Source organism: Anomalospiza imberbis, chromosome 2 (genome assembly GCF_031753505.1).
Source record: "Anomalospiza imberbis isolate Cuckoo-Finch-1a 21T00152 chromosome 2, ASM3175350v1, whole genome shotgun sequence".
NCBI classification, from domain to species: domain Eukaryota; kingdom Metazoa; phylum Chordata; class Aves; order Passeriformes; family Viduidae; genus Anomalospiza; species Anomalospiza imberbis.
The window spans coordinates 50665150-50691913 of NC_089682.1; the positions used below are offsets into that span (position 1 = coordinate 50665150).

The window sequence follows — 26764 nt, forward strand, 5'->3', positions numbered from 1 at the left end:
CATTTTTCGCAGATGTATCAGGCATGAAATAGTCACCTGCTCCAGAAGATAAAAAAACCCTTCAGTATAAAAAAAGTCTCCTGGATTTTCCTAAAATGTGAGGAGATCCATCTTAATCATAGTCCCTTTTCTTTTCTCCTTTCACAGTGGCATGGGCCAGGACTCACCATGCATATCAAACATGGTAAGCAAGGACAGAACACCCAAATCTTTTCAGGGCAAACACCCCTCATTTTTCAGAGCCTTGTGTTGCCCCTTCCCAAGTGCAGCTAACTGATACAATTTCCAGCAGCTGGCACCAACATCGGGCCACTGGTCCCCCTGCCCGTTGTGCCCCCAGTGCCTCCTGCACTGGGACACAGATGTTAAAAACAAACAGAACATCCTCAGACTTTTTTCCCACCCTTGCCCTGTCTCAGCAAGCTGCAGGAGGGAGGAAGGAGAGAACATCTCCATCCCAAAGGTGATAAATTAGAAACCTTCCCCCTGCAGGCAGGAAATGCTGCGTGGGCTCCATCTTCCTGTTCGCAGATGTATTATATCGCTGGAACATGTTCAACTGATAATCTTGATGGACTCGATACTTCTTGTTGAAATCAGGATGGTTTGTTCCAGCTGGGGATGATATTTGTTTGCTCACTGAAGGCCCGTGGTGCCCTCAGTCTTGTCTAACATGTGTCAGGGTGGGGCCTCATCCGGACCCTTGCCCTGGTGTCTCCTGCAGCAGCTGTGAAGCAAAACCTGCTGCCTTTTGGGGACCTGAGTGCCTTCACAAGGTATAGAGATCTCTCTTTGCAAAGAGGGGAGGCTGCAGCCTCAAAGAGGCACAGATGGCCCAACACCACAGGCAGTAGGAGCAGCACCTGGAGCACTACTGAGCTCGTCCATTCTCCCAGGTGTCACCGCCTTTGAAGTTAGGGCAGCTCAGGCGCTTTGACTCCAAAAATCACAGGGGACATTTTTTATCAGCTGAATATGTGATGGAGGTCAGCCCCCTCCTGGGCACCACTCACCTGTGCAAAGAGGTGAGCACCTGCTGCAAAGAAAAGGAAAATCCAAGTCCAACAAGAAAAGAAAGACAGGAAGAGTAAAAATGTCATGGCTGATGTGTGGCAGGGCAGGAAGCAAAGTAATGACTCCAGCCACAAATGAAAATATCTACTTGTAACAATGTTGCACACAAGAACACGGGCAACAAGACATCAGGAAGAAATGTGTTAACATGGGGAACCTACATTTCAACCAGCAGATATGAAACTTCTGATATTGGAATATATATATATTTTGAACACATTTTACAACAATGTAAAGTAAATATAATATCAGCTTGTTATTGGAGCACCTGATATTTTTTATTGTATTTTTAAGACAGGATATTTTTTTCAGTAAAGTAACTTTCTTTTTCTAATTTTACTTAACAAAGCAAGGGCAAAAGCAAGGCACAGCAAAAGCAAATAATACACAGGGGAAAATACAAACGTGGAGCAGAAAGATATGAAACCATCAGAAGGAAGAAACAGCTAGAGACAGAAATAGCTGCCTTGCTGAGAGCAAGCAACAATTCCCTGAGAGAAAGCAACAATTCCCTGAGAGAAGCTGACTCAGAAAAGAGGGCAGGCAAGACTGGAAAGCATGACTCACCTAGCTCAGGGAAAACCAAAGGGTAGGAAGGAGTGGAAAGAACTGACTGCAGGATGGCAAGAGGGGAAAAACCCTGTAATTTGTCATGGTTCTTTTACTGCATGTCCTCCTTTTGCCATGCCTCTCACCTACTGCATTCCCACAGGTATGTCCCACCTGGAAGCTCTTCTGTGAGGTCCTTCAGAGTGAGCTGCCACCCCACAGCAGAGGAATAGTGCTTGTCATATAAATACTCCTGGTCATTGCAAACAGCCTGCAGCAGAGATTTAGGGAGAAAAGGGACAGCCTTGTACCAAACTGAACCAAAAAACAACAGGTGCCTTCAGAGGGCCCAAGCACAAGGACAAAGGGTGAAAAGCACTTGTCCATTTTCAGAACTGACCAGGGAAGGAGAGAGTAAAAATTGGAGGGGACAAAATGTTTAATGGATGGCTGACCCAGAGGACACTGACTGGCTCAGCAAGTCTTGCTCTCAGACCACGGACACTGCTTAATTTCCTATGTTGCAGAAAGAAGTAACTTGAGGTATACTATTCTAGCCTGGTAAAGTTTACTCCTCTCAATCCTTTTGTGGCTTAGGATAAAAAAATCAGATTTAAAATAATATTTTTGAGGAAAAAAATAATCCTCTGAAGCATAGTCTTCAAGCTAAGAATTATCAAATCTATGTCATCAACTGATTTCACTCACAAACTTCAAGTCAAATAGCCTCAATTGTATTTGTGACATTTGTTTTCAAAACACAAACTACGCAGGAGTTAGAAAACAAACCACCACCAAGACAAATATGTTGTGGCTTATGTTTTTCATTTGAGAGTCATCCCAGACTCTTTTTCAGTGCCTCAAAGCCCTCTTCTGGCCACATTCATTAAGGGATTAATCTATTAAGCCCAAGCTGACAGAGTTGTGATGTGGGGGAAGGCACATTGCACTTTCACTTAGCTTTAGTGATGTGCTCACTCCGCATCTGGGGCTCACAGAAAATAACTCACACACTCAATTCTCTAGCATTCCCCCACAAAAAAACCTCTTTCCCCTTCCAAGCAGAGAAGCTCCTGTACAATTCACCATGACAGATTCACAGAGCAGACCAGCTTGCATCACCCCAGAAGGCCACTGAATATGCTCACAAGAGGCTAGTAACACCAACAGTGAAGGAGGACATAGTAATTGGGACACGATTTTAGAATCACTGCCCAGATACAAGCTAGGCTCCCTTATATAAGAGTTCAGATCTGGGTGACAAGCACTGTGATGAATTAACAATTCAGGAAGACCCAAAGATCCAGATTCAAGGACATAAAACATTTCCCTGGTTTCAAATACACTGATCTTGCACCATAAATAGGACAGCTAATGTTAGAAGTTACCTTATACACTGCTAACTGAGGATGCAGGGCTGAACCATGGGATGAACACATGAAGCCCCATTCCAACCAGATCAGAAACCATGTCATTTTGGCTTTTTGCCATCCCTGGTGAGCCTCCTGTCCCTGTGTCTGATGGATGAGGCTCAAGCCCCTGCCCTTGCCAAGCAACCTATGCCATCTCAGGCAAGTTACATGCCTCCTCTGAGTCACCATAGCCTCTGAGGAGCACTTGGTGCATGATGAAAACCTGCCTGTGCTCTCCTCCTTAGCTTGATTACAAATGCTTTGGGTTTCTTTTTAAAAGTTCCCAGCTATGATATCTGTCACATCTACAGTCATGTGAGAACACAATACACAGGGCTTCAAACAAACTGCAAACAGAGTTTGGAACTGTACTTAACATGATTGCTGTGTCATCGCTGTCAGGAGGGCACAGAGGAAGAGGTGGGTGAGCAGCCTGGGTGGGAAGAACAGTTCCTTTTTTAAAACATGTGGAGCAATACATCTATGTGCTTTCTCAGAGGAGTGAGTCTGTCCCACACAATTGGCACTGCCTTTGGAAATCAATCTCCACGTGACCAAATCCCTGACCTTCTTCCTCTCATTGGTGTCACAGAGCAAGACCTTTACATGTTGTTTTCCTTAACTACATCCTACTTTTTTGCTTCCCCTCTCTATCCTACTCATCACTCTCACTTCCCCTCTGAAGAGGCCTGGGGCCTGACCTAACACCACACTGAAAAGCAGCTCATACTTTGCAGCCTCTCTCATTCATTTTTGGCTGAAGGAAGGCTGATGTAGGTTGGACATGATAGCAGCACACAATACAGTTTCCATAGCCAAATGCTGGGAAGAAGCTGCTTTGCCTTTGCCCTGTCCCCTCGGGGCTGTTGGGACTGGCCAGAGCAGGCTGGGCCATGCCCCAGCTCTGTGCTCGGAAGGAATGTGTGAGCAACACCCAGATCACACCCCTGGCCCTTGCCCCTACCCTGCCCCCTTCAACAGTCAGCACAGAATGAAAGGGGAACAGAAAAACAGAACAAATACATGGCAATACTGCCTCAGCACTTTCTCCTAGCTGTCAGGACTTTGTCATTCAGGGATTTTTAGCCTGGTCAAACAGGCTATTTTTGGCTATCTATGTCAGGAATCAGCACAAAGGGCATTGCGCCCTGCTTGCTACTTTCCCAGCTGTGAACCCTGGCTGCAAGCTAACTCCAAGGCAAGCCAGTGGACATCCCCCCAAATCCTCCACCCTTAGGCCATCCCCGAGACTCCCCAGTCTGTGCCAGGCAGCCACTCTCTCCCTCTCCCCTGCAAACACAGCCCTTGGGCTCATGGGGCAGTGGACACACATCCCACCAGTATAGGATGCCCTACAGCCCTTGAACACTCTGATTGACTCACAGGACACATTTCTCATCAATTTTTCTCCCATTATTTAAATTAAAACTGTTCATAAGATAGAGAAGCAATGACCATGCTGCATCTGCTCTTCACCCTTTTTTAAATGAAGTGGTTTAAGGATGTCCTGTGGGTCAGTCAGGGTGCAAAAGCCCTCAAAGAAGGAAGCCTGTATTAGGTACAAGCTTTTATTATGTGTCAGGCCTGACATACCAACAGAGGGAATCATCAGTGTGCTTCCGTGCTAGGTCTCACGTCAGGTACAGATCACCCCTCTCCAAATACAAATCACATTTAAAAAATTACTTAGAGTGAATTTAATCTATAAACCATAGCGTGAAACTCCTATCCAACACATAGCACAAAATATAATAGGTAAAACTAAGGGAATTACTATGCAGCTATAAAAATATAAAGGACATGTGGTTACAGCAAACAAGATAAACTGAGACTAAATCAGATTAAATGGTTCAAGTAAACTTGCCCTCTTTATTAGGAACTTTTCATTCTCTGAGCTTTCTGGCTATTTAAATTGTTTTTCTGATCACATCAGGAAACAAGACAGTAGAGCCTTTTGTATATTGTAAGCATTACAATAACATACATATATTAGAAAAAAACAAGTTATTTCAAAGCAAGTTCTTTCTCTAATAACATACAGAGTTCTTCACTCCTCCCAACAGTGAGTAAGAGCCTTCCAAACATTCTAAATATATATGAAATTATCTGAACTTAAGGAGTAAGTGCTTTACCAATGAAAAACACATTTGTGACTGAAGTTTTTTGCTGTTACTTAAACTGTCATGAATGGAAGAATGTTTTAACCCATGCTTCTGCAACAAAACCAAAACAAAACCCCAGTATCCTCCACCCCTCTAGAAGGCAACTTCAAACCTTCGTCTTTGTCATGTATCCATGAAATTGTCACCTGCAGTACATAAAAAGTTGTACAGACACTTGTGGTAAGCAAAGTTTCCATTTTTAATTGCTTACCTACAACAAGAAAAGCAATGAAAAATGGTAATTTAAATCTCATTAAGCAGTGCTACATTTGCAGATGAAATTAAAAGCAACTGAAAGCTTGAAAAAAGGGAAGCTTTTGCTTTTTATCCTCCCTTCTCATTAACGATTCAACTAACATTTTTACTATATTTCTAGAAGGAAGAAATCATCCTAAGAAGATACACATGAGAAACAAGACTCTCAAAATATTACAGTGCAACACTAATATATATAAAATGGAGTTTACTTATTTTATAAATAAATTACTCTGAAATCTTCTAATAAAAAAATAAAATTAAGTTTCTTTCACTGGAATTTGAGAAAGCTGGATTTTGAATGAAGAAATTAAAAAATATCTAATGAAAGATTAATAATCAAAATTATCAGTACAATAATAAAAATATAAAAAATAATACAATTTCTTCCTTTCAAAAGAAGAAAATGCAAAGAAAGGGAAGACAGGGCTTTGAAAACCCTGTGAATTATTTTTTATGTGTTGAGGAAGATCCTTAACAGATGCTGAGAAATTCCTTTCCAGTACTGTTTCACATTAAGTAACTTCAAAAATAAGCAACACCTTAACCTAAGTCCATAGTAGAATCCATTTAGAAGTTTAAAGAAAGTGATTTAAAAATATTTTATTGCTTCTGTGTTTGCATATCCCATACATACACAACTGGTAACATGATGAGATAGATGATAACAAGATGAGAAGAGATATTAAAAATTCTTCATAGATCACCTGAATAACATCTAAAAGTACAGTGTCCCCAAACATAACTTCCCTGAAGTTCATTACCAATAAGTTAGTTCATCTGTTATTAAAAAAATTAATCTAATTAATCTAAAGGATTAGGTTCTACCAGAAGGCAATTAGACACCTTTTCTAATAGCAGTTCTGTTCTATATCCCTCAACTGTGAAAGCATTCAAAAGAATATTTTCTTCTCTCTTTGTGCTCGGTAGCTAACAGTGATATAAAGCTGCTGTTGAGGAGCAGTAACAATCACTACAACACCCAGAGAAGAAACATGCAGCCACAACACTTCCACACACAGTATGGCTTTATGAGTTAAATCTAATGGTCAGTCCACAAATTAAGTAGTTTCCTTCAAAGAAGTCTGAAGTCCTATTTCCATAAGCATTATTAGGATAGAGTTGTTATTCAGGATGAAAGCCTTTACCTATTACAAAAATCACAACTGGAAAAGATGAAAGTTCATTTTCCATTGTGGCAGTTTACTTTCCCAGACCTGAATTGGTGTGGCCTCTTTATAGCAGAGGATAAATTGCCATTACCATATTAATGTAAGAAATAGTTACCTAATGCTAATGTATGGGAAGATGCTGTGTGAGGCAGTTGTCAGTAGGAATCAGCAAATTGGACCTCTTAACTGTTTATTTGAAAAGCTAAGAATAGGTGCTATTTCAGTGTACACAATTCCTCCAGACATGTTTAAACATTTTTAAATTGTTACGTATATAGATGGATAGTACTGATGTCTTTTACATGCTAAACTAATTTACATTTGTTTTTAAACTACTTCTCAGTTGCCCGTTAAAATGAACACAATAAGAAACACTGTTGCTGTAGCTGGCAGCATTGGCTCTCGTAGGGCTCAAAGGGCACAAACTTCATTAGGAGAGCAGCAAACCTAACAAGGGGTGAAACTTTTCTAACATAAAGATATTTTGATAATTTCATTCTGTGCAACCTGCCAATTTGCCTTATTCATCTTCTCAGTTTGCTTACAAAGACTCAACTTGGTTTTGACACAAGCCAGTGAAGACTGGCTTTGGCCTGAGTGGGACCAAAGATAAAACAGCATGGAACACTTCTCAGCTGTTTAATTTGGGAGTTGACTTTAATAAAAACTGTTTTCAAAGTGCTTCTAGTTAAAACTCTAGACAGGCTCAATCAAATAAGCAGCAGTAAATGCCAGGCCAGGAGGCTGGAGAGGCACCAACAAACCTGGGTCTGTGCCAAGCAGATATATGAAGGCACCCCTGGGCATGCTTGGCTTTTGGGTGCAGGACATTCCACCTTTTATATTGGCAGCAGTGAAGTTCATGAAGAAACGACAGAACTGCCAGACCCTGAAGAGGAGTCATTGCACGGCCTTGACCACCACTGCCAAAACACACCGGGGGCCCTCGGGTCGCTTTGCCGGCCCATCCTGACGCGCGTGGAGCCTGTGTCGGCAGCCTGGCTTCCCAGGAGCATAAGGGAACGGCTGTAGCTCGCAGAGAATGGAAACACTTTCACTGGTAAATGAAACACTTTCACTAGCAAATACTTTAAGCTTCAAGTAGGCAGCCTGCAACTTGAACTTGCAATAACTGCCTGAGACGGTGTTTTCACTGAGGTCATAAAACACACATATCCTTGCAAATGATAAATCAAGAAGTAGACAGTGTATCAAAGCTCAAAAGAAATTCAGTAGTACAAGAAACGAAACTAAAATACCAGCTATTTGCTCTATTTAGCAGCCATCTGTAAACAACAAAGTTACCTAACTAGGCTGCTCGATCGAATTTCAGCAAATTCCTCATGACTTAATTCTACAGATATTGTGATTGTGCTTCCTCATTGGTGACTTTGGTACATTCCCTTCACTTTTCTAATTAGGACTTGGAAACAAGAACAGACACTGTGCTTCTCTGACACACAAGTGGAGGAGGCATCCCTTAAGCTCTGGAATGCTGAGAGAAAGACCATTCCCAAAATCCCTCCCAGGTTTCACACACTGTTCTGAGCAACAAGATCCTGGCGCCAGAAGCAGTGTCACACGGATTAAATTAGGCGTACAGCGCAGACAACTAGTAAAGCTAATAACCCAAATAGTCTCTTATTGAATCCTGCCAATTTAATTTAAGGTGCTCTCTAACAATCTCAGGTATGAATGATAAGCTTGAAGGAATCAACCTTGCAGGAAGATATGGCCTGAAGAGTCAACTCCTCTTTACCACCCTTCACAGCTACCCAGACTTTAAGGCCACCCTACTTATCCTGCATGCGAGTACAGTACCCAGAGCTCCTCCATGTCATCCAGCCTCATTCCACAGCTCAAAAGAGCAACTGTACTTGGGCTATAGCAAAAGACGACATAGGGATACCCATTTGTGCTAAGTTTGCAGAGGGCACACGTAAGATAAAAATGCATCTATTTGATTCTTAACAATTATTTCATTAGGGTGCAGGTTATGTGGTGAATAATGAGCCAGAGACATCTCCCAAGCATCCACAAAGTTCACAGCAATTCCTGAGAACATTTTCCTCATGACAGAATCAAGCTGTAAGGAATACCAGTCACTGTTGAAGAGGCTCACTTCTGGCCCAAGCTCCTGAACATTCGCGGTTCTGATGACGATTGAAGTCTTGGGGCTGCGGTCCAGCAGCTGGATAATGGCTCTGCGGATGTTCCTGAGGCGCCGGATGTACACTTCCACAGGGAAGGTGCTGAAGTGGGACCATATGGTTATGGCTATGACAGTGTTCCTGCCACCCACGATGCTGTTGAGCTCGTTGGCGATGTAGCGCAGCTCGCTGCTGAACACCGTGGAGAAGCGGATGGGCGGCCCGTGGCAGCGGAACTTCAGCAGGATGTTGTGCTTCAGGTCCACCGACATGAAAGGGCCCACGTTCTTAGGGCTGCCCAGGTTAAATTCCACTAGATCTGAAAGCCCAGGAGCAAGTGTTAGCGAAAGATGGCACAAGAACTTCAAACTGTCAACAAGATGCTTTGACCACAGGGCAAAGCAGGAGTAGATAAGGAAATCTGGACATATTTCTAAAATTAAACAGAAGGTGAGCATCATTTTTCAGAGTGGAGTTTATGGGTATTGAAATCTGCAGGACAGCACATTTGGATTTCATAAGGCTGTCAATGCCCTTTCCAAGTTTCCCAAACTATTTCCTTCTCTCTTGTGAAAAATAAATTTTCCAAATAGTCATTGTTACTCTCTGAATCCAGGGTTCCCAAGAGCCCTTCTAGCAATTTTAGGACTCCATTAAATTTAAAGTTTACCTCAAGTTGTAGGAATTAAGGCAGCTCAAAGACTGTATTCCAACACAATTGAAGCAGTTCAGGGGAAAGGGATGAAGGAGACAGGAATATTTAGTTGTCTACTGAAATTCTTCTACTTAAGTAACTTGAATAAGGAAAAGGGTCCCAAAACTATAAACAGCAATGGAGGTAATTTGCTGCTTCATTCCAAAATCTCTCTTGTGACTGGGATGCTGCAAGGCCTTACAATGGCAACTCAAGTGACTTTCTGCCATGCCTCCCGGGGTGGGCACCTTAACTCACAACCACAGCAGCAGTCCTGTTACAAGGACAACTTTGCAGATACCTGGTGGCCCCATTTACAAGGTTTACATGTTTTCAGTGTCTGCTCAAAAATTTGACTGTCTGCCAGGGCTTCTGATGAGGTTTTGTCTTTCCTCTTCCTTTGTTTTGTCACTGTCACGCAGCAAAAACAGCTCTGTGTCTGAGATGTGAGAAATAAGGCTTTGTAAGGGTCCTTAAGGACAAAGCTGAATAACAAAAAACTACCTGGAACAAATGCTGTCAAATATTCAAACCACTGCCTTATTGTAGAGTCTCCAAACAAGTGGATTACTTTTCCTTTTAAGCACTCGGTTATGTCATCTGATTTGTTAAAATTATGGATCCAACGTGTTCTGGACCTCCACTGGTCTTCATAATAATAACCAGAAGGGGAAGCTGTGGGATCTTCAGCTCTACCCATACTGGTTGAATCTGGAAGAGAAAAATCCTTTGAAATTAACATGCAACCAAAGCAGCCTCTATAATCTTCACATGTAGTCAGCAACTGCTGACAAGACCTGGCTGGCCGATTACAGTTCAGCTTGGTTTAAATTAAACGGTATCTCTGCCGCTAATGTGAAAACGCATCTGCCACCTTTCCCCCTGCGCTAGAAGTGCTCAGTGGCGGGTGTTTGCCCGGCAGACAGGAGCGGAGGCAGGGAGACCAGCGGAGCATCTTCCCCATGCCGCGGCGGATCCCAGCGCTGCGGCCGCCCTGCCGCGGCGCACTGCTGCCCTCCAGCGCCTGGCCTGCGCACGGCAGCGCTGCTCGGCAGGGACACCGACCGGGCGGGGACAACCTGGTAACACTCAGAGAAACATCCAAAAAACCCAAAATAAACCCACCAAAACCCCCAAACAGACCAAAACAAAACCCAAAAACCTACTCCTACGGAATAACACATACCCCGGCACTCTAGAAGAGTTAAGTCTGAACAATAAGGCCTCCAAACCCAGAAAATGCCAGAATTGAAGCTATGACCAAAAATGTTATATGAATATGATAATTATAAGAGTCTCTAATTCCATGGATTTCGTACTTTCTCTCTGCTATATAGTCCCCTCCCCATTTATTGCCTGGGACAGGCAGCCCCCTGAGGAGCAGCTACACATTAGGGAAGCTCTGTTCCATACGATGCCTTTTTAACTTGCAGAAGTTGAGCAATACCTTGCAAGCAAAGGTGTCAGGATTACAGGAGATTACAGGAAGAGAAACTGCAATCTCATGGTTATATTAGTCAAATACTGCTATATTGCTCTCAGTAACCAGGGTGATATTGGTGATATTGGTACATCAACGTTCCATAAGGTTGTTTCAGGTTTGTCCTTTGCCATTTTTGTGTATTCAAATACCTCAGCTGAACAAGCATGGAGATCTTCCCCAGCACAAACACCAGCTGCATGGACCAGACACTTCCAGCTGTTTAAACACGTCTACTCAGCTTGGTGTGGAGACTGCTACGAACAGTCCATGCCCTGTCATAACTTACAGCTGTTTGATAAAGCACACCTTGCCAAAGCCAAAATCATGCCTGGGACTGTTCAAATTATGTAAAAGTACAAGCACCGGAACTCCAGGGCCCAAAAGCATCATCTGATAGATGCTTCATTATAACACACACAGAGCCAACCATAACCATCTTTCCTAATAAGCATATTTTTAACAGCTCTTTTTCTATTCAATATTCTCTGCATGTTGTATTAGTAGATGTTAACCTTAGAGGTTAGAAGATGTTAACCTCCTTAGACCTCACAGGGACACTAAAAACGCAAACTACTATTATGTTTGTGTAAAACAAATTATATAATCACAATTATCATCAGAAAATTCCATCTCTGGATGATTCTTTAAATCTGACAGCAGGAATAAGGAAGAAAAAAAAAACCAGCTAATAATGCAGACTCATCTAATATCTATTAACAGGAGAAAGGGGAAAAAAAAAGCCTTCACATGGTCATGCAGTTAAAGATTAATTCATAATGTGAATTCACAACTTGAGTCTGTTTAATTCACAGTTCTGATGCAAAAGTAATTCAATTTTTTACCTTTTAGATAGATTCTTATATATATATATACATAAGTGGTACTAGAACAACTTTTTGGTGCCTCACAGTAAATCAGCACTTCAACTCTGTGTATAGTATCATATCAGTTTTGGCCCAGAATTCAGAAGTGGCCCTTACTTTGCAATTTTATAAAAGAGAATAAAAGCTCCAATCTGAAGTTAAAAACCAAGGATAGAAATAAAAACTTGTATGTCAGAAAAAGAAAGGTTTTAAAAAACTTGATCTACATTTACCACCACACAGAAAAACATGTACAAAAAGAACAACAGCAGAACAATGACTTTGTGTGTATCATCAGTCCTAACAAATCCACACATTCACGAGCATTATACCAGTGAGTTCAATTTATTCAGAGACTGCTTTACTTGGAAGGAGTTTCCCTGAGGAAATGTGCTACTGTCAACCCCTTTTTAACCTAGCATTAATTGTCAGGACATTGTTGGCAGTCTTTGATCATTCTTAGCTCCTGGAAGAAGGGTGACAATCAAATTTTTAATTTGCAGCAGTTTCTGTCAGGAAACATACAGGATTAAAAAAGTAATAAAAACACATCAGCTGAAGGATCTGGACAAAGAAAAGAGGTGGAGGGTAAAATGTGCAAGCCTAGTAGCAGAACTGTATTTTTTTAGTGAACAGTAAAACGAAAAGCAAGAAATGTTGTAAGTTGCCTTCTGTTCAGACTTTATTGCTCAGGTCAGTAACTCTACCTTAAATCTCTTATAACCTTATGAAAAAAAATGAAAAGTTTTCATTTAAGAAATAATTCTCTATGTATCACATTTTATGCAGACTTTTTAGAAGTATAAAAAGCTTGCTTTTGGATATGAATGAGATAAAACCTCTGAGTTTATTTTAGTACAGACTGTCTTTGTTCTATTCTTAGAAAGGGCACAAAACAATTAGGTTCTAGTCCAGAACTGTAGATTCTGACATCCTGTGGTAACATAAATTATAGTAATAATTAAATGCAAGTTATCAAAATCTGTTAGACAACATTCTTAACAAAGAAATAAATTAAGAAACACAACACAGCTGTTTTCATTAGATTGAGAGTTTGGTAAGCAGTTACTCTAAGATGTTTTACACTGTGAGTAAATGCTAGGGGAAATAAAAGACATTTTTGGCCAAGAGAACAAACTTCTCTCTTCTTTTGATTTCTTTTTTTTTTTTGCTAAAAAAATGCAGTTCACCTTACCTGTAAATGCCTTGGGCTTTACAATGACTGAATCAGGTCCACTGGAGAGTATTGGCCTTTTGATATTCACGTCACTTGAACAAAAAATGAACACAGCAATATTTGTAAAAGTTACTGTGAAACTTGAAGGCAATATTAATCTCATTGTTTTCTTACTCCACTTCAAATAAGCAGACAACACTACAAATTTTTACTCTAAGTTTACTCTACTCCCTGCAGTTGAATTCACTCTGCATTTACTTTGAGACCACCATCGCTACTCTCGATCCAAATTCAAAATTTCATGGCACTGACACAAATCTTGTGCATGCTTGTACTGACACAACTCTCAATAAAGCAATCAAGCTGTCAGAGGTCTGCAGGAAGCTTTTGGGGATTTGCCCCAGAGATGTTCCCAGCTTGCAGAAGTTGTGGGGACAAACCACTGCAAGGCTACAGGGCCACAGCAGCAGCTCCCAGCTGACTAATACTAAGATCTTGTTCTGTTTTTTTCTACTGTTTTGAAGAGAATCCTTGTCTATTTTTTTTTCCATTTAAGAAATAAATTATTTGGAATTTCTTTAAGCCACTTTGGTCAAGGATCTCAGAGCTGAATGAAACAAATAAACAATCAAAACTAAACCAAGAAAAACACCTTTCCCATTCCCATATGGAAACATCACCAATAAATATAAGCTATATTTTACAGGTGGACTGACAGAGACACTGAAAGTCAAAAGACCCACTTACAAACTTGATACAGAAGTGCCAAAAAAAATTCTACTGATGCTTACTTTTTATTTCTGGTCTTGGTTATGAACATGCACATATACTTTCCTAAATTAAACTATTTGGAGCTGCTACTCTAAAATCTTTCCCAATTTAGGCCTCAAGTGAACATAATGCCAAAAGCCTTTCCTACAATATCTTTGGAGAGCAAGGCATTAGTCTACAACTACAAATCTGACACTACACAGTAACTAACTTTATCTAAATTCAGCTGTGTAATTTCATAAAGAAGCAGTTCTGTCAGACGTACCCAGGCACTAAGAGATGGTTTGGGTGGTTTTTTTTATGTTGAATGCAGAAATAAAACATGACTGTGACACTAATTTAGTTTGACACTTGAAATAGCATGCATATATAATTTCCATTTGCATGGGTATTGCTCAGCAATTTGTTCCACCAAGTGTTTTCTTTATGAAAACTGTTTCTAAGATTTGAAAGCCATATTGAGCAACAAGGAACACATTTAATGTAATTTTTGATGAGGACAAAAACAATTGGTAATGTCTGTAAAAATGAGCCTAAAACCTGGACTCTTTTCAGGTAGTTTATATTTGGACAAAAATACTTCTCAAAGCATTGTTATTAATATTGCAAGTGAAGGTATGGAAACAGGAAATAAGGAAACAGCCCCTCCCCACAAAAAAACACCAGATTTAGACAGCATGCTCTTGTGAAATTCAGTAGAGTTGAATTCAAAGCACAGAAAGAGAACTACATGCCAACCTCCTTAAAGATTGCTGTCTAAAATTCTTGCACAGGTGAATGGAGGGGAACAGACTATTCAACAACTAACACCAAACACCTGGTCCTGCAGATACACTCCTCCTCTAAGGCAATGTGTCATATTTAAGCAACAGGCTAACGTTTGTATTAAAAAAAAAACAAACAAAACGACTGAATATATATAAATTCAACAACATACAAACCTTTGGAAAAAGAGGCTTTCCTCTTGTGTCAGAAGACCTTTCAGATATCCACCTTTGGCATGGCTGATTCGGCTGGCACAGGACAGTTTTCGAGGCTTGTAACAGAACCATGGCTCACCCGTGTAGAGATCTGTGAAGTTACAGACTGGGAGACCTCCAGGCAAGCAAACGTTGCACTCTGTAGTCTCTGAATACCTCCCAGACTTGAATGAGCTTTTGAAATAGACTCTGTCCGGCCTTTCCTCTCGTAAACGCAGGAGGACTTGGATTGCTTCACTCGGATGGACAAGTGACACAGAAACTTTGACCTCTCCTGGCCAAAGCAAGGTAAAGAAGACTTTGTAAAGGCCATTATGGCAATCTACAATCCTTCCTGCTGCTCCAGCTTTCAGCCCAGGAGAGTGAATTCGTGCCTGTAAATAGTCTCCACCATACTGCTTGGGTTTTCCTTGGAAATCCTTCATACGAATGAGTACCTCTAACTGATCACCCACCTTGAAGAACCTGCTGGGTTTCACAATCACAAAGTCACTGTGTGTGGGATCAGTGCTTTGTGCAAAGGCGATTTTGCCATCAGGGGGCTTTGGCCACTGTATTGCACCAAGCAACGATTCCTGCTCTGCTTGTTCCCTTTTGGACAAGCTCTGTTGCGTATACCCACAGTAAGGCTTCCTGGTGGTTTTGGTTGTCTGTAACAGAGAATGCTGGACATTGTTTTCTGTAATCCAATTCGATCCTGAAACTGTGTCATCATCCAGGTGCTGGGGAGAAAAAGATTACCTGGAGCTGTGCTATGAAAAGAAACACTGGGAATAATGGATGCTTTGTCAGGAAATGATCCCAAGAACTGGGCTTTGCTTTACAGAGCTTTGAAGCTGACCAAATGAAGCAACTTCACTAGAAGACCTAAATCTATTACTTTAACCATGGGATTTCTAGGGAAACAGGTGGGCAACCTGTAGTTATCCTGATCTGGCAAACAAACTTTTAAAGAGATCATATCCAATATATGTTTCAGCTACCAGTACATTCTCTAAATATCAGTAATGTGAAAAAAAAAAAGACAAAAGGTTGGATGATTAAATTATAACTCTTTTTTTCTTTTCTTCTGCAGTAACATTTTAGTCTTGGAGCACCATGAGTTCTAATAGCTGCCCTATGTGACACAAGGAAATAGGGTTTCTTTGAGATGTTCCACTGCAGGTTAAGCTGATGCACCCCGTGCACATGCCTTCCAGAGAGGTTTGCTGCATGTAGCAGCTGCAGTCATTTATCTGGTCATGCTCACATCACTTCTTGGCTTATTATCTGAAATGCATGTTTCCCTGTAATGTACACATTAAAAGAAATAAAAGAACAAAAGCCCAGATCCTCCTGGGACAATGAATTCATGAGCCAGTTGGCAAGTAGAATAGTGCAGCACAAGCTAGGACTAAAAGGCAAAACCCTGCTTGTTTATTTAAAAGATTCAAAAATCTATACACAGCTGCTTCTAGCACCAAATGAAGCAGCAAGCAAAGCATCCCCTAATCACACAAGAGTTTAAAAATTAAAATACTTAAATACAAAACTAAAGTAAGAGAGGGGGCTTCTGCTGCAACTTGAAAAAACTGTATTTTGTGTAAAAATATCAGTGTCCAAAACTGTATTTGCATGCAAATGACTGCAGATACCATCTTCTTTATCATATCACATAATTTTGCAGGTTTGCACTAGGAAAATTTTAAAAATAGCACAGTCTAAGACTCCAGAGGTACCCATGAGACGTCTAATCAGCAAATTAAGAAAAACCCCTTCAAATATACACAAAATCAGCAGTTAATGAGCAATTAATTACCAGGTATATATAGTATAACTTATCCATAGTTCTATTTCATAAAAAAGGAGAATAGTTTTTCAAGCAAAGATTAAAATTGTACACTGTATCATTCACATAGCATCAGATTATATGCTCATTTAGAAAGATTGCTAAAAAATTCAAACTAAATTATTTGAAATCTTTAAAAATACCATTGTACTTACCAATACACAGTGTTTTCCATTTACTTCCTCCTTAACTAACTGCTCAGTAATGTACTAAAAGTCACAAGACTCTTATTAAAGCCTTATTCGTTGTTATAAACCTTTCTTAGGCCATGAAAATATAATTTGAAAAATCATTTGAACCACACTGGGATTCTACATACTTATTTAGAAGAAAGGTAAACCTAAGAAGCAATAGATACATATAGGCTTCTGAAGTTTGTGACATAAATTGGTTTTGATCAGCTTTAGAGTAAGAGGATGAGCACATGAGGATGTAGGATGGATACACAAAATCTTCTTTGTTTGATATCTAAGTTAACTATAAAACCTGAGACTTTAAATTGCTATGCTGTAGCTCTGAAACATAAATTGACATATACCCATCTATACACTAGATGTTAACATCACAATACAAGCTTTAGCTTCTGTTTTATATTCCCACCCAGGATTTAATAAATTTCCCCGAAGGTCATAATTCTTTTTTTTTTTTTTTTTGTTTTCCATTGCAGCAAGCCAAGCTGCAGATGTATGCTGCACATTACTTTTATTAGTCCAGTAATAAAAGCTGGACTAATTCCAGCCAAAGCTGAAAGTGAATCTCAGGCACAGTTCTACTGTGATTTAAAGTTCTACTTTAAATCTTGCCTACATGCATTCTTGAATTAAGCAAAGTTTCTATTTTTAGATATCTTCACATCTTCTTCCCTTCACTTGCTCATGCATAAAATATATATATATATATATATATATATATATATATATATATATATATATGAAATAGAAAATGTTGCATGGAAATATTTTTTAAAGTTTGCTATACATTTTGATGCATCCAATAAGTCAGTAACAATGTCTCAGCAAAAATATTTATGCATTTTATAAAGAGGAGTGGAAAGAGAGAATATGTGTTACAATTAATTGTTGTTTTCAGTGTAAGCTCCCAAGAGAAATTTTCTGGTTTTCAATTGGTTCTTCAATGGTTGGTACTTTGGGTTGGTGGACATGGGAAAAACAAATCCTTTCAAATTAAGAAGATATGATTATCTAAGACAGCTTAAAAATTTATGTATCCCTATTTTTAATCTTCTATAAGTTTCCTCAGGGTTTTTAACCCAGTATTTCTGTCAGAGATGGAGAGATGCCATTTCTGGCCTAGCTAGGCTTTCTGAAGTTTTTCCAGGGGCATACCTATATCTTTCAGTGGGAAAGGGTGCAGAGAATGCCAAGCCAACAAACTCATTCAGAAAACAGAATATGGTTTGATGTCTCCAAATCAGTCCACCTACACAGACTTTCAGCAGAGCAGAAGGCCAAAGCTCTTCACTTGTACACAGCTGAGAACAAGGACAAGCACTGTCACTCCAGCATCTCCAGGTTATGTCCCAGTAAGCAGAATAGATCTTACCACAAATATTTCCTCATTCTATCTTCAAAAGACCTGAGGGGGAAGCTCCACAAAGGTAAAAGCAGAGCTTCTTCAACATCCTGAAGGAGCATTCTTTTTCCAGCCTCCTTGCTCAACTTTACAGCCCTCTTTCAAGCTCAACCAGGACCCTGTATTGTTGCAGAATTATAAGCTTATATGTGAAAATAAGCTACATCATGTATGCTGTTCACAGGAGAAAATATTGCAGAGATTCTCTTTGCCAGTAAAGGCAGAAAAAGCTTCAGTCAATTAATACAATGATCCCTGACTGGAATATAAAAGCTTTCAAAACCATCTTCCTTTCTTAAGTGTTTCCCAGGCTCAGCTCCAAACAAGTACTTAAGTTCTCCTGCCCCTACAGATACACAAGGCCTGCTCTGAGGTAAATAATTGGCTTAGTTTGTCCCCACTCCATTCCCTACTCCCTCTTGGCATTTCCCTCTCTGGCTCCCTATGTTGTCATCCTGGGACTGTGCAGAATGGAGGACTTTCTATTGTAGTTAGTAGCTAAACTAAACAGAATTCCTTTTTGAAAAACAGATAAAGAGAATTTCTCAAGAGCACTCTTCCTTTATGACACAGATTCTTTTACTGTTCATTACAGGCTCCATGTGGATAACACCTGCTTTGCTTATTTCCATGTATACTCCATTCAAGGCGTCATGTATAGTAAGTGCAATTCCCAAGGGGTATTGTTTGTTTGTTGGGTTTGAGAGTTTTTTGTTTGTGTGGGAGGAGTTTGTTTAGGTTTTTTGTTTTGTTTCGTTTTTTCCTATCATAATTTTTTTTTTAGTTCACTGTATTTTGAAGCTACCCAGAACCCAAATGTGACCACAAAGTAATTTAATGGCTATCTGCCAAGTAACACAGGCAGGAGAGAAGAGATTACATATCAGTTAAGCACAAATAAATCCACTAGCAGTTCCTGCATTAGAGATGTCATAAAAAGGAAAAAAGGAAGCTGTATTTTATGAGAACTAATGGAAGTTTCAGCTCATCTCCTTGGCTTTTGGCATACTCACCACGATCTAAGCAAAAATTAGATACAACATATAGATTAACCCAGGCAATAATGCTCTCAAAGATATTCTAGATGGGTCACAGATACTTGGGAAGATCTGCAATGAACACCTGTCCTTAGTTCAACACCACAATGTAGGTGGCTGATGAAAACATTGAGTATTTCTATTGCTGCTGAAAAAGGTGAACTCCACCTCAAAGCTCAGTATCTTCCAGCAGCTGTTAGCTCCTGCCTTGGCCTGGTACATCCTGAACAGCTGCTGCAGACATGCATAAGTCACTGTCACTAGAGCAGGAAACAACACAGGAGATTCCCAGGTAACAGGCACAGTGGGGAAATAAAAGTTTCAGGAATCAGCATCTGAATCTGAACAAATACCAATTCCTAAAAGGTCAGTCATCTTATATTCAGTAATTTTACACTCCAGGTACTTTATTTGTTGTCTATGACAGATATGAAGTCACTTCGCTATCATTACCATCACACAGCACTAAGTGGCTACTAAACTACTCTAAGTGTCAAAGCCAGTCCTCAAAAGCCATTACCTGGCAGCCAAATGTTCCAGAAATAATTGGAATAAGATAAAGTTATCTTTTGTAGGCACCTGCAGTTTAGCAGCAAGAATTTAAAACTTTGTTACACAGTTCTTTTGTTCAGTTTCAGCTATCTGATTTCATACTCTGTCCGGGCAAGAAGCTTCCCTTCTCTACGTACACTCTCTCTTCTAGGTGTTTTTAAATAAAACAGCCAATCCCAAAGTGGTTCTGTCACTCTAAAGGCCACTGGTACAAATACACAAACCCTTCTGCATCCTGAAAACATTATGTTTGTGCAATATTCTGATACTTCACAAAAAGAATTACTGTACCTCTTATCTGTCTGGCTATATTCACAGAAAAAAAAATATATTAAAATAAAACCACATTTCTTCTGGTACTCTATGATCAACTATGTGACCCCAAGGGAACAGTTATTCCAGAATAAAAAGCAAAGTAAATAATAATCTGGCTACCAAACTTTTTGTGGACAGCCTGGGGTTTTTTTTGGGGGGGAGGTTTAAACACAAGATAAGGAAAGTAAAATTCTGACATGGGTATGACTACTGCAAGGATGTCATTAGTAGTTTAAGAAATTAAGAGGAAACATTCCAACACTAAAAGGTATAAAATCCCAAAGCAAAAAAGAAGGGAGACTAGCTGACGATTGCCTTAGATCTTGAGCTTTAGCCAGCTAGGCTGGATTATCTGGGGATGAGAAGTATGTCTGATGCTTTCACAAACACATTCTCAACAGTAGCCAACAATAAACTCTCCTTCCAGAGCCTGAATGGATTTGGTTACAGATATTCTGTGAAAGCTTTATAAGATGTTTTTCTGGCTTTGATCTCTGACTGAAAAGAAGCAGCATAAATGCTTGTATTAGACTGCCTGGAAAACAGAGCCAAGACAAATACAGGAGCAGGTCCATTCAGGAAAGTCATGGCAACAGAAGGGGTTAGAGTTGCATGTTATAGTGTAAAGATTTACCAGCAACACAATACTTAACGGAGGTTAGAATAGCAGATATGTAAAGGGCAACAAAGACACTTATCATGGACAGTGACCAGAAAAAACACAGAGCGAACACCCAACCTGCATTTTCCATTTCACTCTCAAAGCACTGCCAGAGCCTTTTTCTCTAAGAAATGTAATTTTAAAATGGAAAGAAAACAGTTTAAGATTCTAAATATCAACACTCCTCAGGCAACATCCTAGGTTAAAACCCAAAACAAAATAAAACTACAGAAAGAGAAAACAAAAGCTACCTCCTACAAACAAAATGGATCATGCTAACTTGAACCAAAAGTCCTTCAAACACAATATTTTGATTGCCAATAGTTTCCAACAGCATGTATGTGGGAAAAGAAAACAGACCAAACACGCTGTGCCATTTCCTCCTGTAGACTTAACGCACCATCTAGCCCTTTATGGTTCAGATTTCTTAAACACTAGGGTAAACATCTTTAATATCTAGTATCCTCTAATGGATTTTTCTTCTGTGCATTCATCCAGATTTTTTTAATATATGCATTTAGTAACTGCAAAGGCTTTTGTAGCTTTGCTGCAATCCATAAAAAATATTCCTGCTTCCTTTTAAGTCAGAATCTGCAGTTTTTATTTAATGTGTCCACTAGTACTGGAATATGTAACAAACACTCATTCTTCAGTTATTGATCCTGAGTCCCTTGTGGTTTTAGACTTCCTAAACATCTTCCTTACCCTTATGTGATCCTCTTCCCATTCAACTGTATTTTGTGTGGGGTGAGGGGGCTTTACAGCCCCTCTTTTGGATCATTTAATTTGGGCATCACTAGCCAGGAGGAAGGAAGATTCTGCAAGCAGCATATACACAACTTAAAAGCATAAAGCAATCACTGACTGGCTGACATGCACAAAGGACAGCTATAATTTACAAGGTGTTAGGCTAAGCATTACAATGCTCATCCACCAAATGCAGCACTAGAAGGCCTGGCCAGACAGGAAGCCAGTGGGCAGGGTCAGCCTCCAGGGCTCCCACAGACAGATCCTCATCCTCCTTGGCTTTAATCTGGGGTTACTGACTAAGCAGTTTGAAAGTACCTCTGCACTGAAGTGAGAAGAAAGATGAAGAAAGATGCAAGACAGACACAGCAGAGGGAAAAAGGGAAAGGTAAATAAAAATTGCATCAGTAGAGGCCGGAGATGAACAAGCTAGTAACAGCTCTGCAGAAAAAGACCTAGGGATTCCAGGAGACAGCAAACTCACCATGTGTCAGCAGCACAGCACTGTGGCAAGGAATTAACAAGATGCTAAGCAGCTGACTGAGCAAAGTTAGAGTTCTCCTTAACTTGACCATGGTGTAGTCATACCTAGAACACTGTGTCTGATTTTTGGACAACCCATGCCAGAGTAAAGCTGGCAAGACTAGCTAAGAACCCTTGAGATGATTAGGGAACTGGAATGACACTAAAGGAACCAAAGCATCTTTTTTAATTCTGGAGAAGACCAAAAGGGAACCTAACTGCAGTCTTTCACTACCCACAGGGGAGTCACAGAGAAACTGGAGTTAAAGTACACTCTAACAGGATAAAAGGCAACTTCCTGTTGTACATAAGGCAAACATTCTTCCCTCTAAGAGGGATGCAGCATTGCAACAGGCTGCCTAGGTAGGCTGCGAAATATGAGTGTCCTTGAATATGGTCAAAAGTCAAAATACCCTGTTGCAGTCCAAGCTAACTCTGATGCCAGCCTTTTGAGGGAGGTATTGGATTAAATACATCCAGACATGCCTTCAACTATTGTCGGACAATACAACTTCTACAACTATTGTCCCACAAACTATGAATTTTCTGTGATTCCAATTTATAGCTAAATGCTGGAAGTAAGATAATTCTAACCTTACACTCAAAAGCCAGTAATGTTGCTCAAGCCATCTTGGAGAAGAAACAGGCTCCACTTACCTCTAACTGAAAAAAGTTATGGACCAGTACCACAACAGCCAGCACTGCCATGAGCAGGCAGAAGAGCTGCAGTCTGAACGAGTCACGCCACATGGTCCATTTGTCCCTTTCCCTCCCATGTTATGCACTGCCATGACTTCCATTCACTGCAAGCATGAATGTCATTTCGTCTCAGCAGAGCACGAGAGAATTCAGTTGACTTCCACTTCATTCCTGCAAATGCATTTGCAAATACTATATTAAGTCCCAAAATGTTACCAGAACTAAAGTCAAGTTTTGCACTGAAAGCTTACAAATGGTGGCGCAATAACTAGCACAATAGAACAGTCAACATAGATTCTTTTTGTGGAACTAATCTGAACAGCATTGTCTATCATGTTACATAATTCTCTTGGATCTTCCAAAGCAAACCCTTATAATAAAAACAAATAACCACCACCTGTTAGGCCACACCACCACCGTGGCCTACCAGACAGAAACAGAATCAGACTGAAACAGAAATTTGTGGGTTTGGACATCTCCCATTAGCTTTTATAGCAGAAGCTTGTGGGTTTACACATCTATCATTTACCTGTTTTATACATTCCGATAAGTTGTTATTAAACACTGGTGTCTGAAACAAATTTAGATAAGCAAGGTAAAACTTCCTCCGGTTTTCTGCTTGGGAAGAGGGGAAAATAAATCAACTGTAGCATTAAAGAGGAGATACCTAAGAGAGTCGAAAGCACTAAAATTTAACTTCATGCAACATCTATAATGTTACATCTTCCCTGTTTTGCTTTTTTATCATTCCTTTTATCTCAGGTAGTCATATGCAGCTCTAAAAAATAAAAAAAATAAACTTCCAGAAAGAATGCAATATGTTGGGATTCAGTGTTTCTGGTTCTTTAAATCTAATAATAGTACTGTCTTTCATAAACTTTAACTTTCATACAAGTTCCTTTAAGGTTGCTTGCTGACTGATCTCCTATAAAATCACAGAATTAACAGCCACTGATAAAGTTCTCAATGCTTGCTCAGAATGACTCTTAAACCTTCCTTTCTTTCTGAGAAGGACAATTTTGATGCAGTCTTTTTGCAAGCAAGAAGGGTACTGTTCTTGCAGAAGCTCTAAACTTGGAAACAGAAAATAGATGGCAAGGAGAGACACTCAAAAGACACCAATCTCTCCAAACCAGATATCCTCAAAGCAGCATTACTCATACAACCATGCACCAAGTGCAACAACATAATCAAATGATTATATAAACTTGTATAACTTTCTATAAATTGTATAACAGAAAATTTATACAATTAAGATAATATAATATATAGTACCTATAGTTTTAAGACTATATGAAAAATGCTGTGTACATTTAAATGAAACATACTGATACATTAAATATCAAGATTGAAAAATTATTTATCAAATCAACACAGGCTAGAAAACTGATATACATTACTGGTATAACCAGGACAGCCTCAAAATAGACCACACATCAAATTGCTTTACAAGGATTATAGGGATTATAACTTCAAATGCTTTGCTGAGAATTAGAGAGATTGTATTTCTGACCAATGAACTAGCATTGAAAAAGCAAGATATCCATTAAAGTGAAAGTATCAAAATGCCACAGAAATGCAGCTTTGTTGGAATGGCTCTGCACTAATATGAATTTTGAATAAAACAGCAGCTTAGGTCGTAAATTGATACTAAACATACCTAGAGTACGTGAAAATGGTAATTTAAGGACATATATATCCATTTGAGGAAGAAAAACAAATACATTAGACAAAACCAGAACTTTCAATTCTGTTGCTGATAATTCTTTCCACATCACTGAAAAGCACAAGACATTGAAAACGTAACGCAATTTTATATGCCTAAAATTTCAGATGTAATTTCATGTAATTTCAGATACCTAAAAATACCACAAACACTGTTCCATATATTTTTATTCAAATTTTTCTGTATTCTGTAGATATCACATGCCCCAAAAAATTTAAATGCAGGTTTAGAGCTTTATTTATGCTAAAGGTATAATATACTGCCAGTTTCATCACAACTGGTCCCGTTCATTTTTTGTATACGGGAAGCCCATAAGTACACCAAAAAGCCTTAGGACTTACCCTACTCTTGAAATGTTCTCCGAAGCCATCCACACAAAAGGCCAGATAACCTTGGAAAACAATACATTAAAAAATAAATACATCTACAGAAACACATGCAAATATTTCTTAATAAAATTTATACACTGGTGGTTTGCTTACAGTGGCACAAAATAAAATGGCAGTTACAACTTTTTACCTGTAAAATCACTTTAGTTTCTACAATGACCCAAGGATTTTGTTGAAGCATTTTATTCTTTTAAACTTCAGTGCTGTGCCCTTGAATTTTCTGCTATTTATTGCTAAGTATCGCTTCTCTCAGCTTTGTCCCATGTTACCACAAGCCCCATTTTACCCAATGTTAAAAACAAAAACCAATTTAATGGCATTTTTATGAATACGTCATTAAATTATGCCACATGCTCCATTACAGGATTGTTGTTTTGGGTTTTTTTCCAAGTTGTCAATTTCTGTCAGCTCTCTATCCCCACAGCTCTCTAAGCCAACAGCGTTGCAAAGGCAGATATGAGTGCAACCTCTCCAAATTCTGTCATGCAAATCTCAAAGGCACAGAGAAGCCGCTACCACTGGCGATGCCCAAACCATGTCACTGGGGCACAGAGGCTTGATGCTCGCGTGGCTGTCAACACGGAAAACCAGATTTCCTGCTGTTTTTCGCAGATTCCGCCCTGTTCCTCAAGGCGCGGGGAGCTGGCAGTCCCCCAGCCCGCTGACATTCCGGGGGCAGCGCCGCAGCCCCCGCGGCGCTCCCGGCCGCGGAACACGGGACCCGACACGCACCACGAGCCACGGACGGGGACAGCGAGCAGGAAGCACCGCTGCCGGCAATGCGAACGGCGCAGCTCTGTTTTACTGCTTCAACGGTACTTTTTAGGGTGCCGCGGGATAGGCATACCCGGGGAGCGGCACAAGGCAGCCCCAGCATCCCCGGGAAGCCGCTAGCCCGGCAGGAAGCACCTTCAGCCGCCGCCTCTCTGAACCCCGAGCGGCGCGGGCAGCGCGGCCCTGGGGGCGGACGGACCCGGCCGCGGGGATGGGGGATCCGAGCAGGGCACCCGCCAACCCCGGAACCCCGCACCTGCCTCCCGCCCCGGGCCTCCCCAGCGGCCCCGAGCCCGCTGCCGCCCCGGCTGCCCCGCCAGGCTTTGCTTTTCCCCCGCTCCCCAGACGAGCCGCGCAGGCCGCACTGCCCGCGCTCCCTCACCGCAGCTCCCTCACCGCAGCCCCCGGCACTCCCCCGGGCCAGGCGGCAGCCTCGCCCCCGACCCGGAAGCGCTCGCTGTATAAGCCCGGCTCCCGCCGCCCCTGCCTCTGCCCGCCCCTCACCCGGCGGCTGCGGCGGCCGCCGCGCCTCCTCCCGCCCCGCCCCGATAGCGGCTCCGTCCCCGCGGCAGCTACCGCAGCCTCTGTGCCGAGAAGGGGCAGTGAAAAGGGAAGCGGACACAAAACCCAACAAAAACAACACCGCCGTCCCTGTAATTTTTGAGCCACCGCAGGTGAAGCCTAAGAAAGCAGGCTGTGGGGAGCCTGGCGCGGAGCCAGGCACTATGGCCTGAGTGGCATCACCATGGGACCCTAGCCGCAGCCCCAGCCAAGGGAGAAGGCTCTGACACGAACCATCTCAGCTCAAAGCTGCCGAGCCTGAAGGTTGTGAAAGGAGAGTCTGGCCCCAGACCAGCTGCAGGGGCTGAGCGGGGGCCACAGGCACGGCCCAGCACAGCAGAACTGGGCAAACGCAGCTGAACTGAGGGCAGGACTTCAAGATGCTTGATGAGGACATGCACACAGTCAGTGTTGAGCTTTGCACCCTGCACCAGAGCCGGGCAGCACTTTCAATCCGCAGGACATCTGTAATTAGTTTGGTAGATGTGAAAAATGCATATTATATGGCTCTACGCAGATATTTACTATATGTATTATGCTAGGTTGGAAAGTTATGTTGTATTAACATTTTAATATTATAGTAAATGTAGTTTTGTAATTAAAATTAAGCTTTAGTAG

The 26764-nt window shown here is 40.9% G+C and overlaps 1 protein-coding gene across 2 annotated transcripts; it reads right to left on the minus strand.

Annotated features, from left to right (window-relative positions):
- Positions 1-4876: 4876 nt before the first annotated feature.
- Positions 4877-26000, minus strand: NXPE3 (neurexophilin and PC-esterase domain family member 3). Of its 2 annotated transcripts, XM_068180876.1 has the most exons (7): positions 25982-26000; positions 24764-24813; positions 22655-22867; positions 14704-15464; positions 13010-13083; positions 9973-10179; positions 4877-9093 (listed from the first exon to the last, which is right to left on the minus strand). In XM_068180876.1, exons 3-7 carry the CDS (start codon positions 22745-22747, stop codon positions 8543-8545), a joined length of 1686 nt encoding a protein of 561 aa, XP_068036977.1. In that variant the 5' UTR covers positions 22748-22867; positions 24764-24813; positions 25982-26000; the 3' UTR covers positions 4877-8542. The 2 variants fall into 2 exon arrangements, with proteins under 2 accessions (XP_068036977.1, XP_068036976.1); XM_068180875.1 differs by lacking the exon at positions 25982-26000 and having other exon boundaries at positions 24764-25441.
- Between the last annotated feature and the right edge of the window lie 764 nt (positions 26001-26764).

Excerpts from the sequence above, each read along its gene's own strand:
- NXPE3 (XM_068180876.1), bottom strand. The coding sequence starts at position 22,747 with ATGTGGCGTGACTCGTTCAGACTGCAGCTCTTCTGCCTGCTCATGGCA. Across the intron at positions 15,465-22,654 it reads ATAACTTTTTTCAGTTAGAG|CACCTGGATGATGACACAGT; the intron begins GTAAGTGGAGCC and ends TTTTCTCCCCAG. Across the intron at positions 9,094-9,972 it reads TTTGACAGCATTTGTTCCAG|ATCTAGTGGAATTTAACCTG; the intron begins GTAGTTTTTTGT and ends CTGGGCTTTCAG.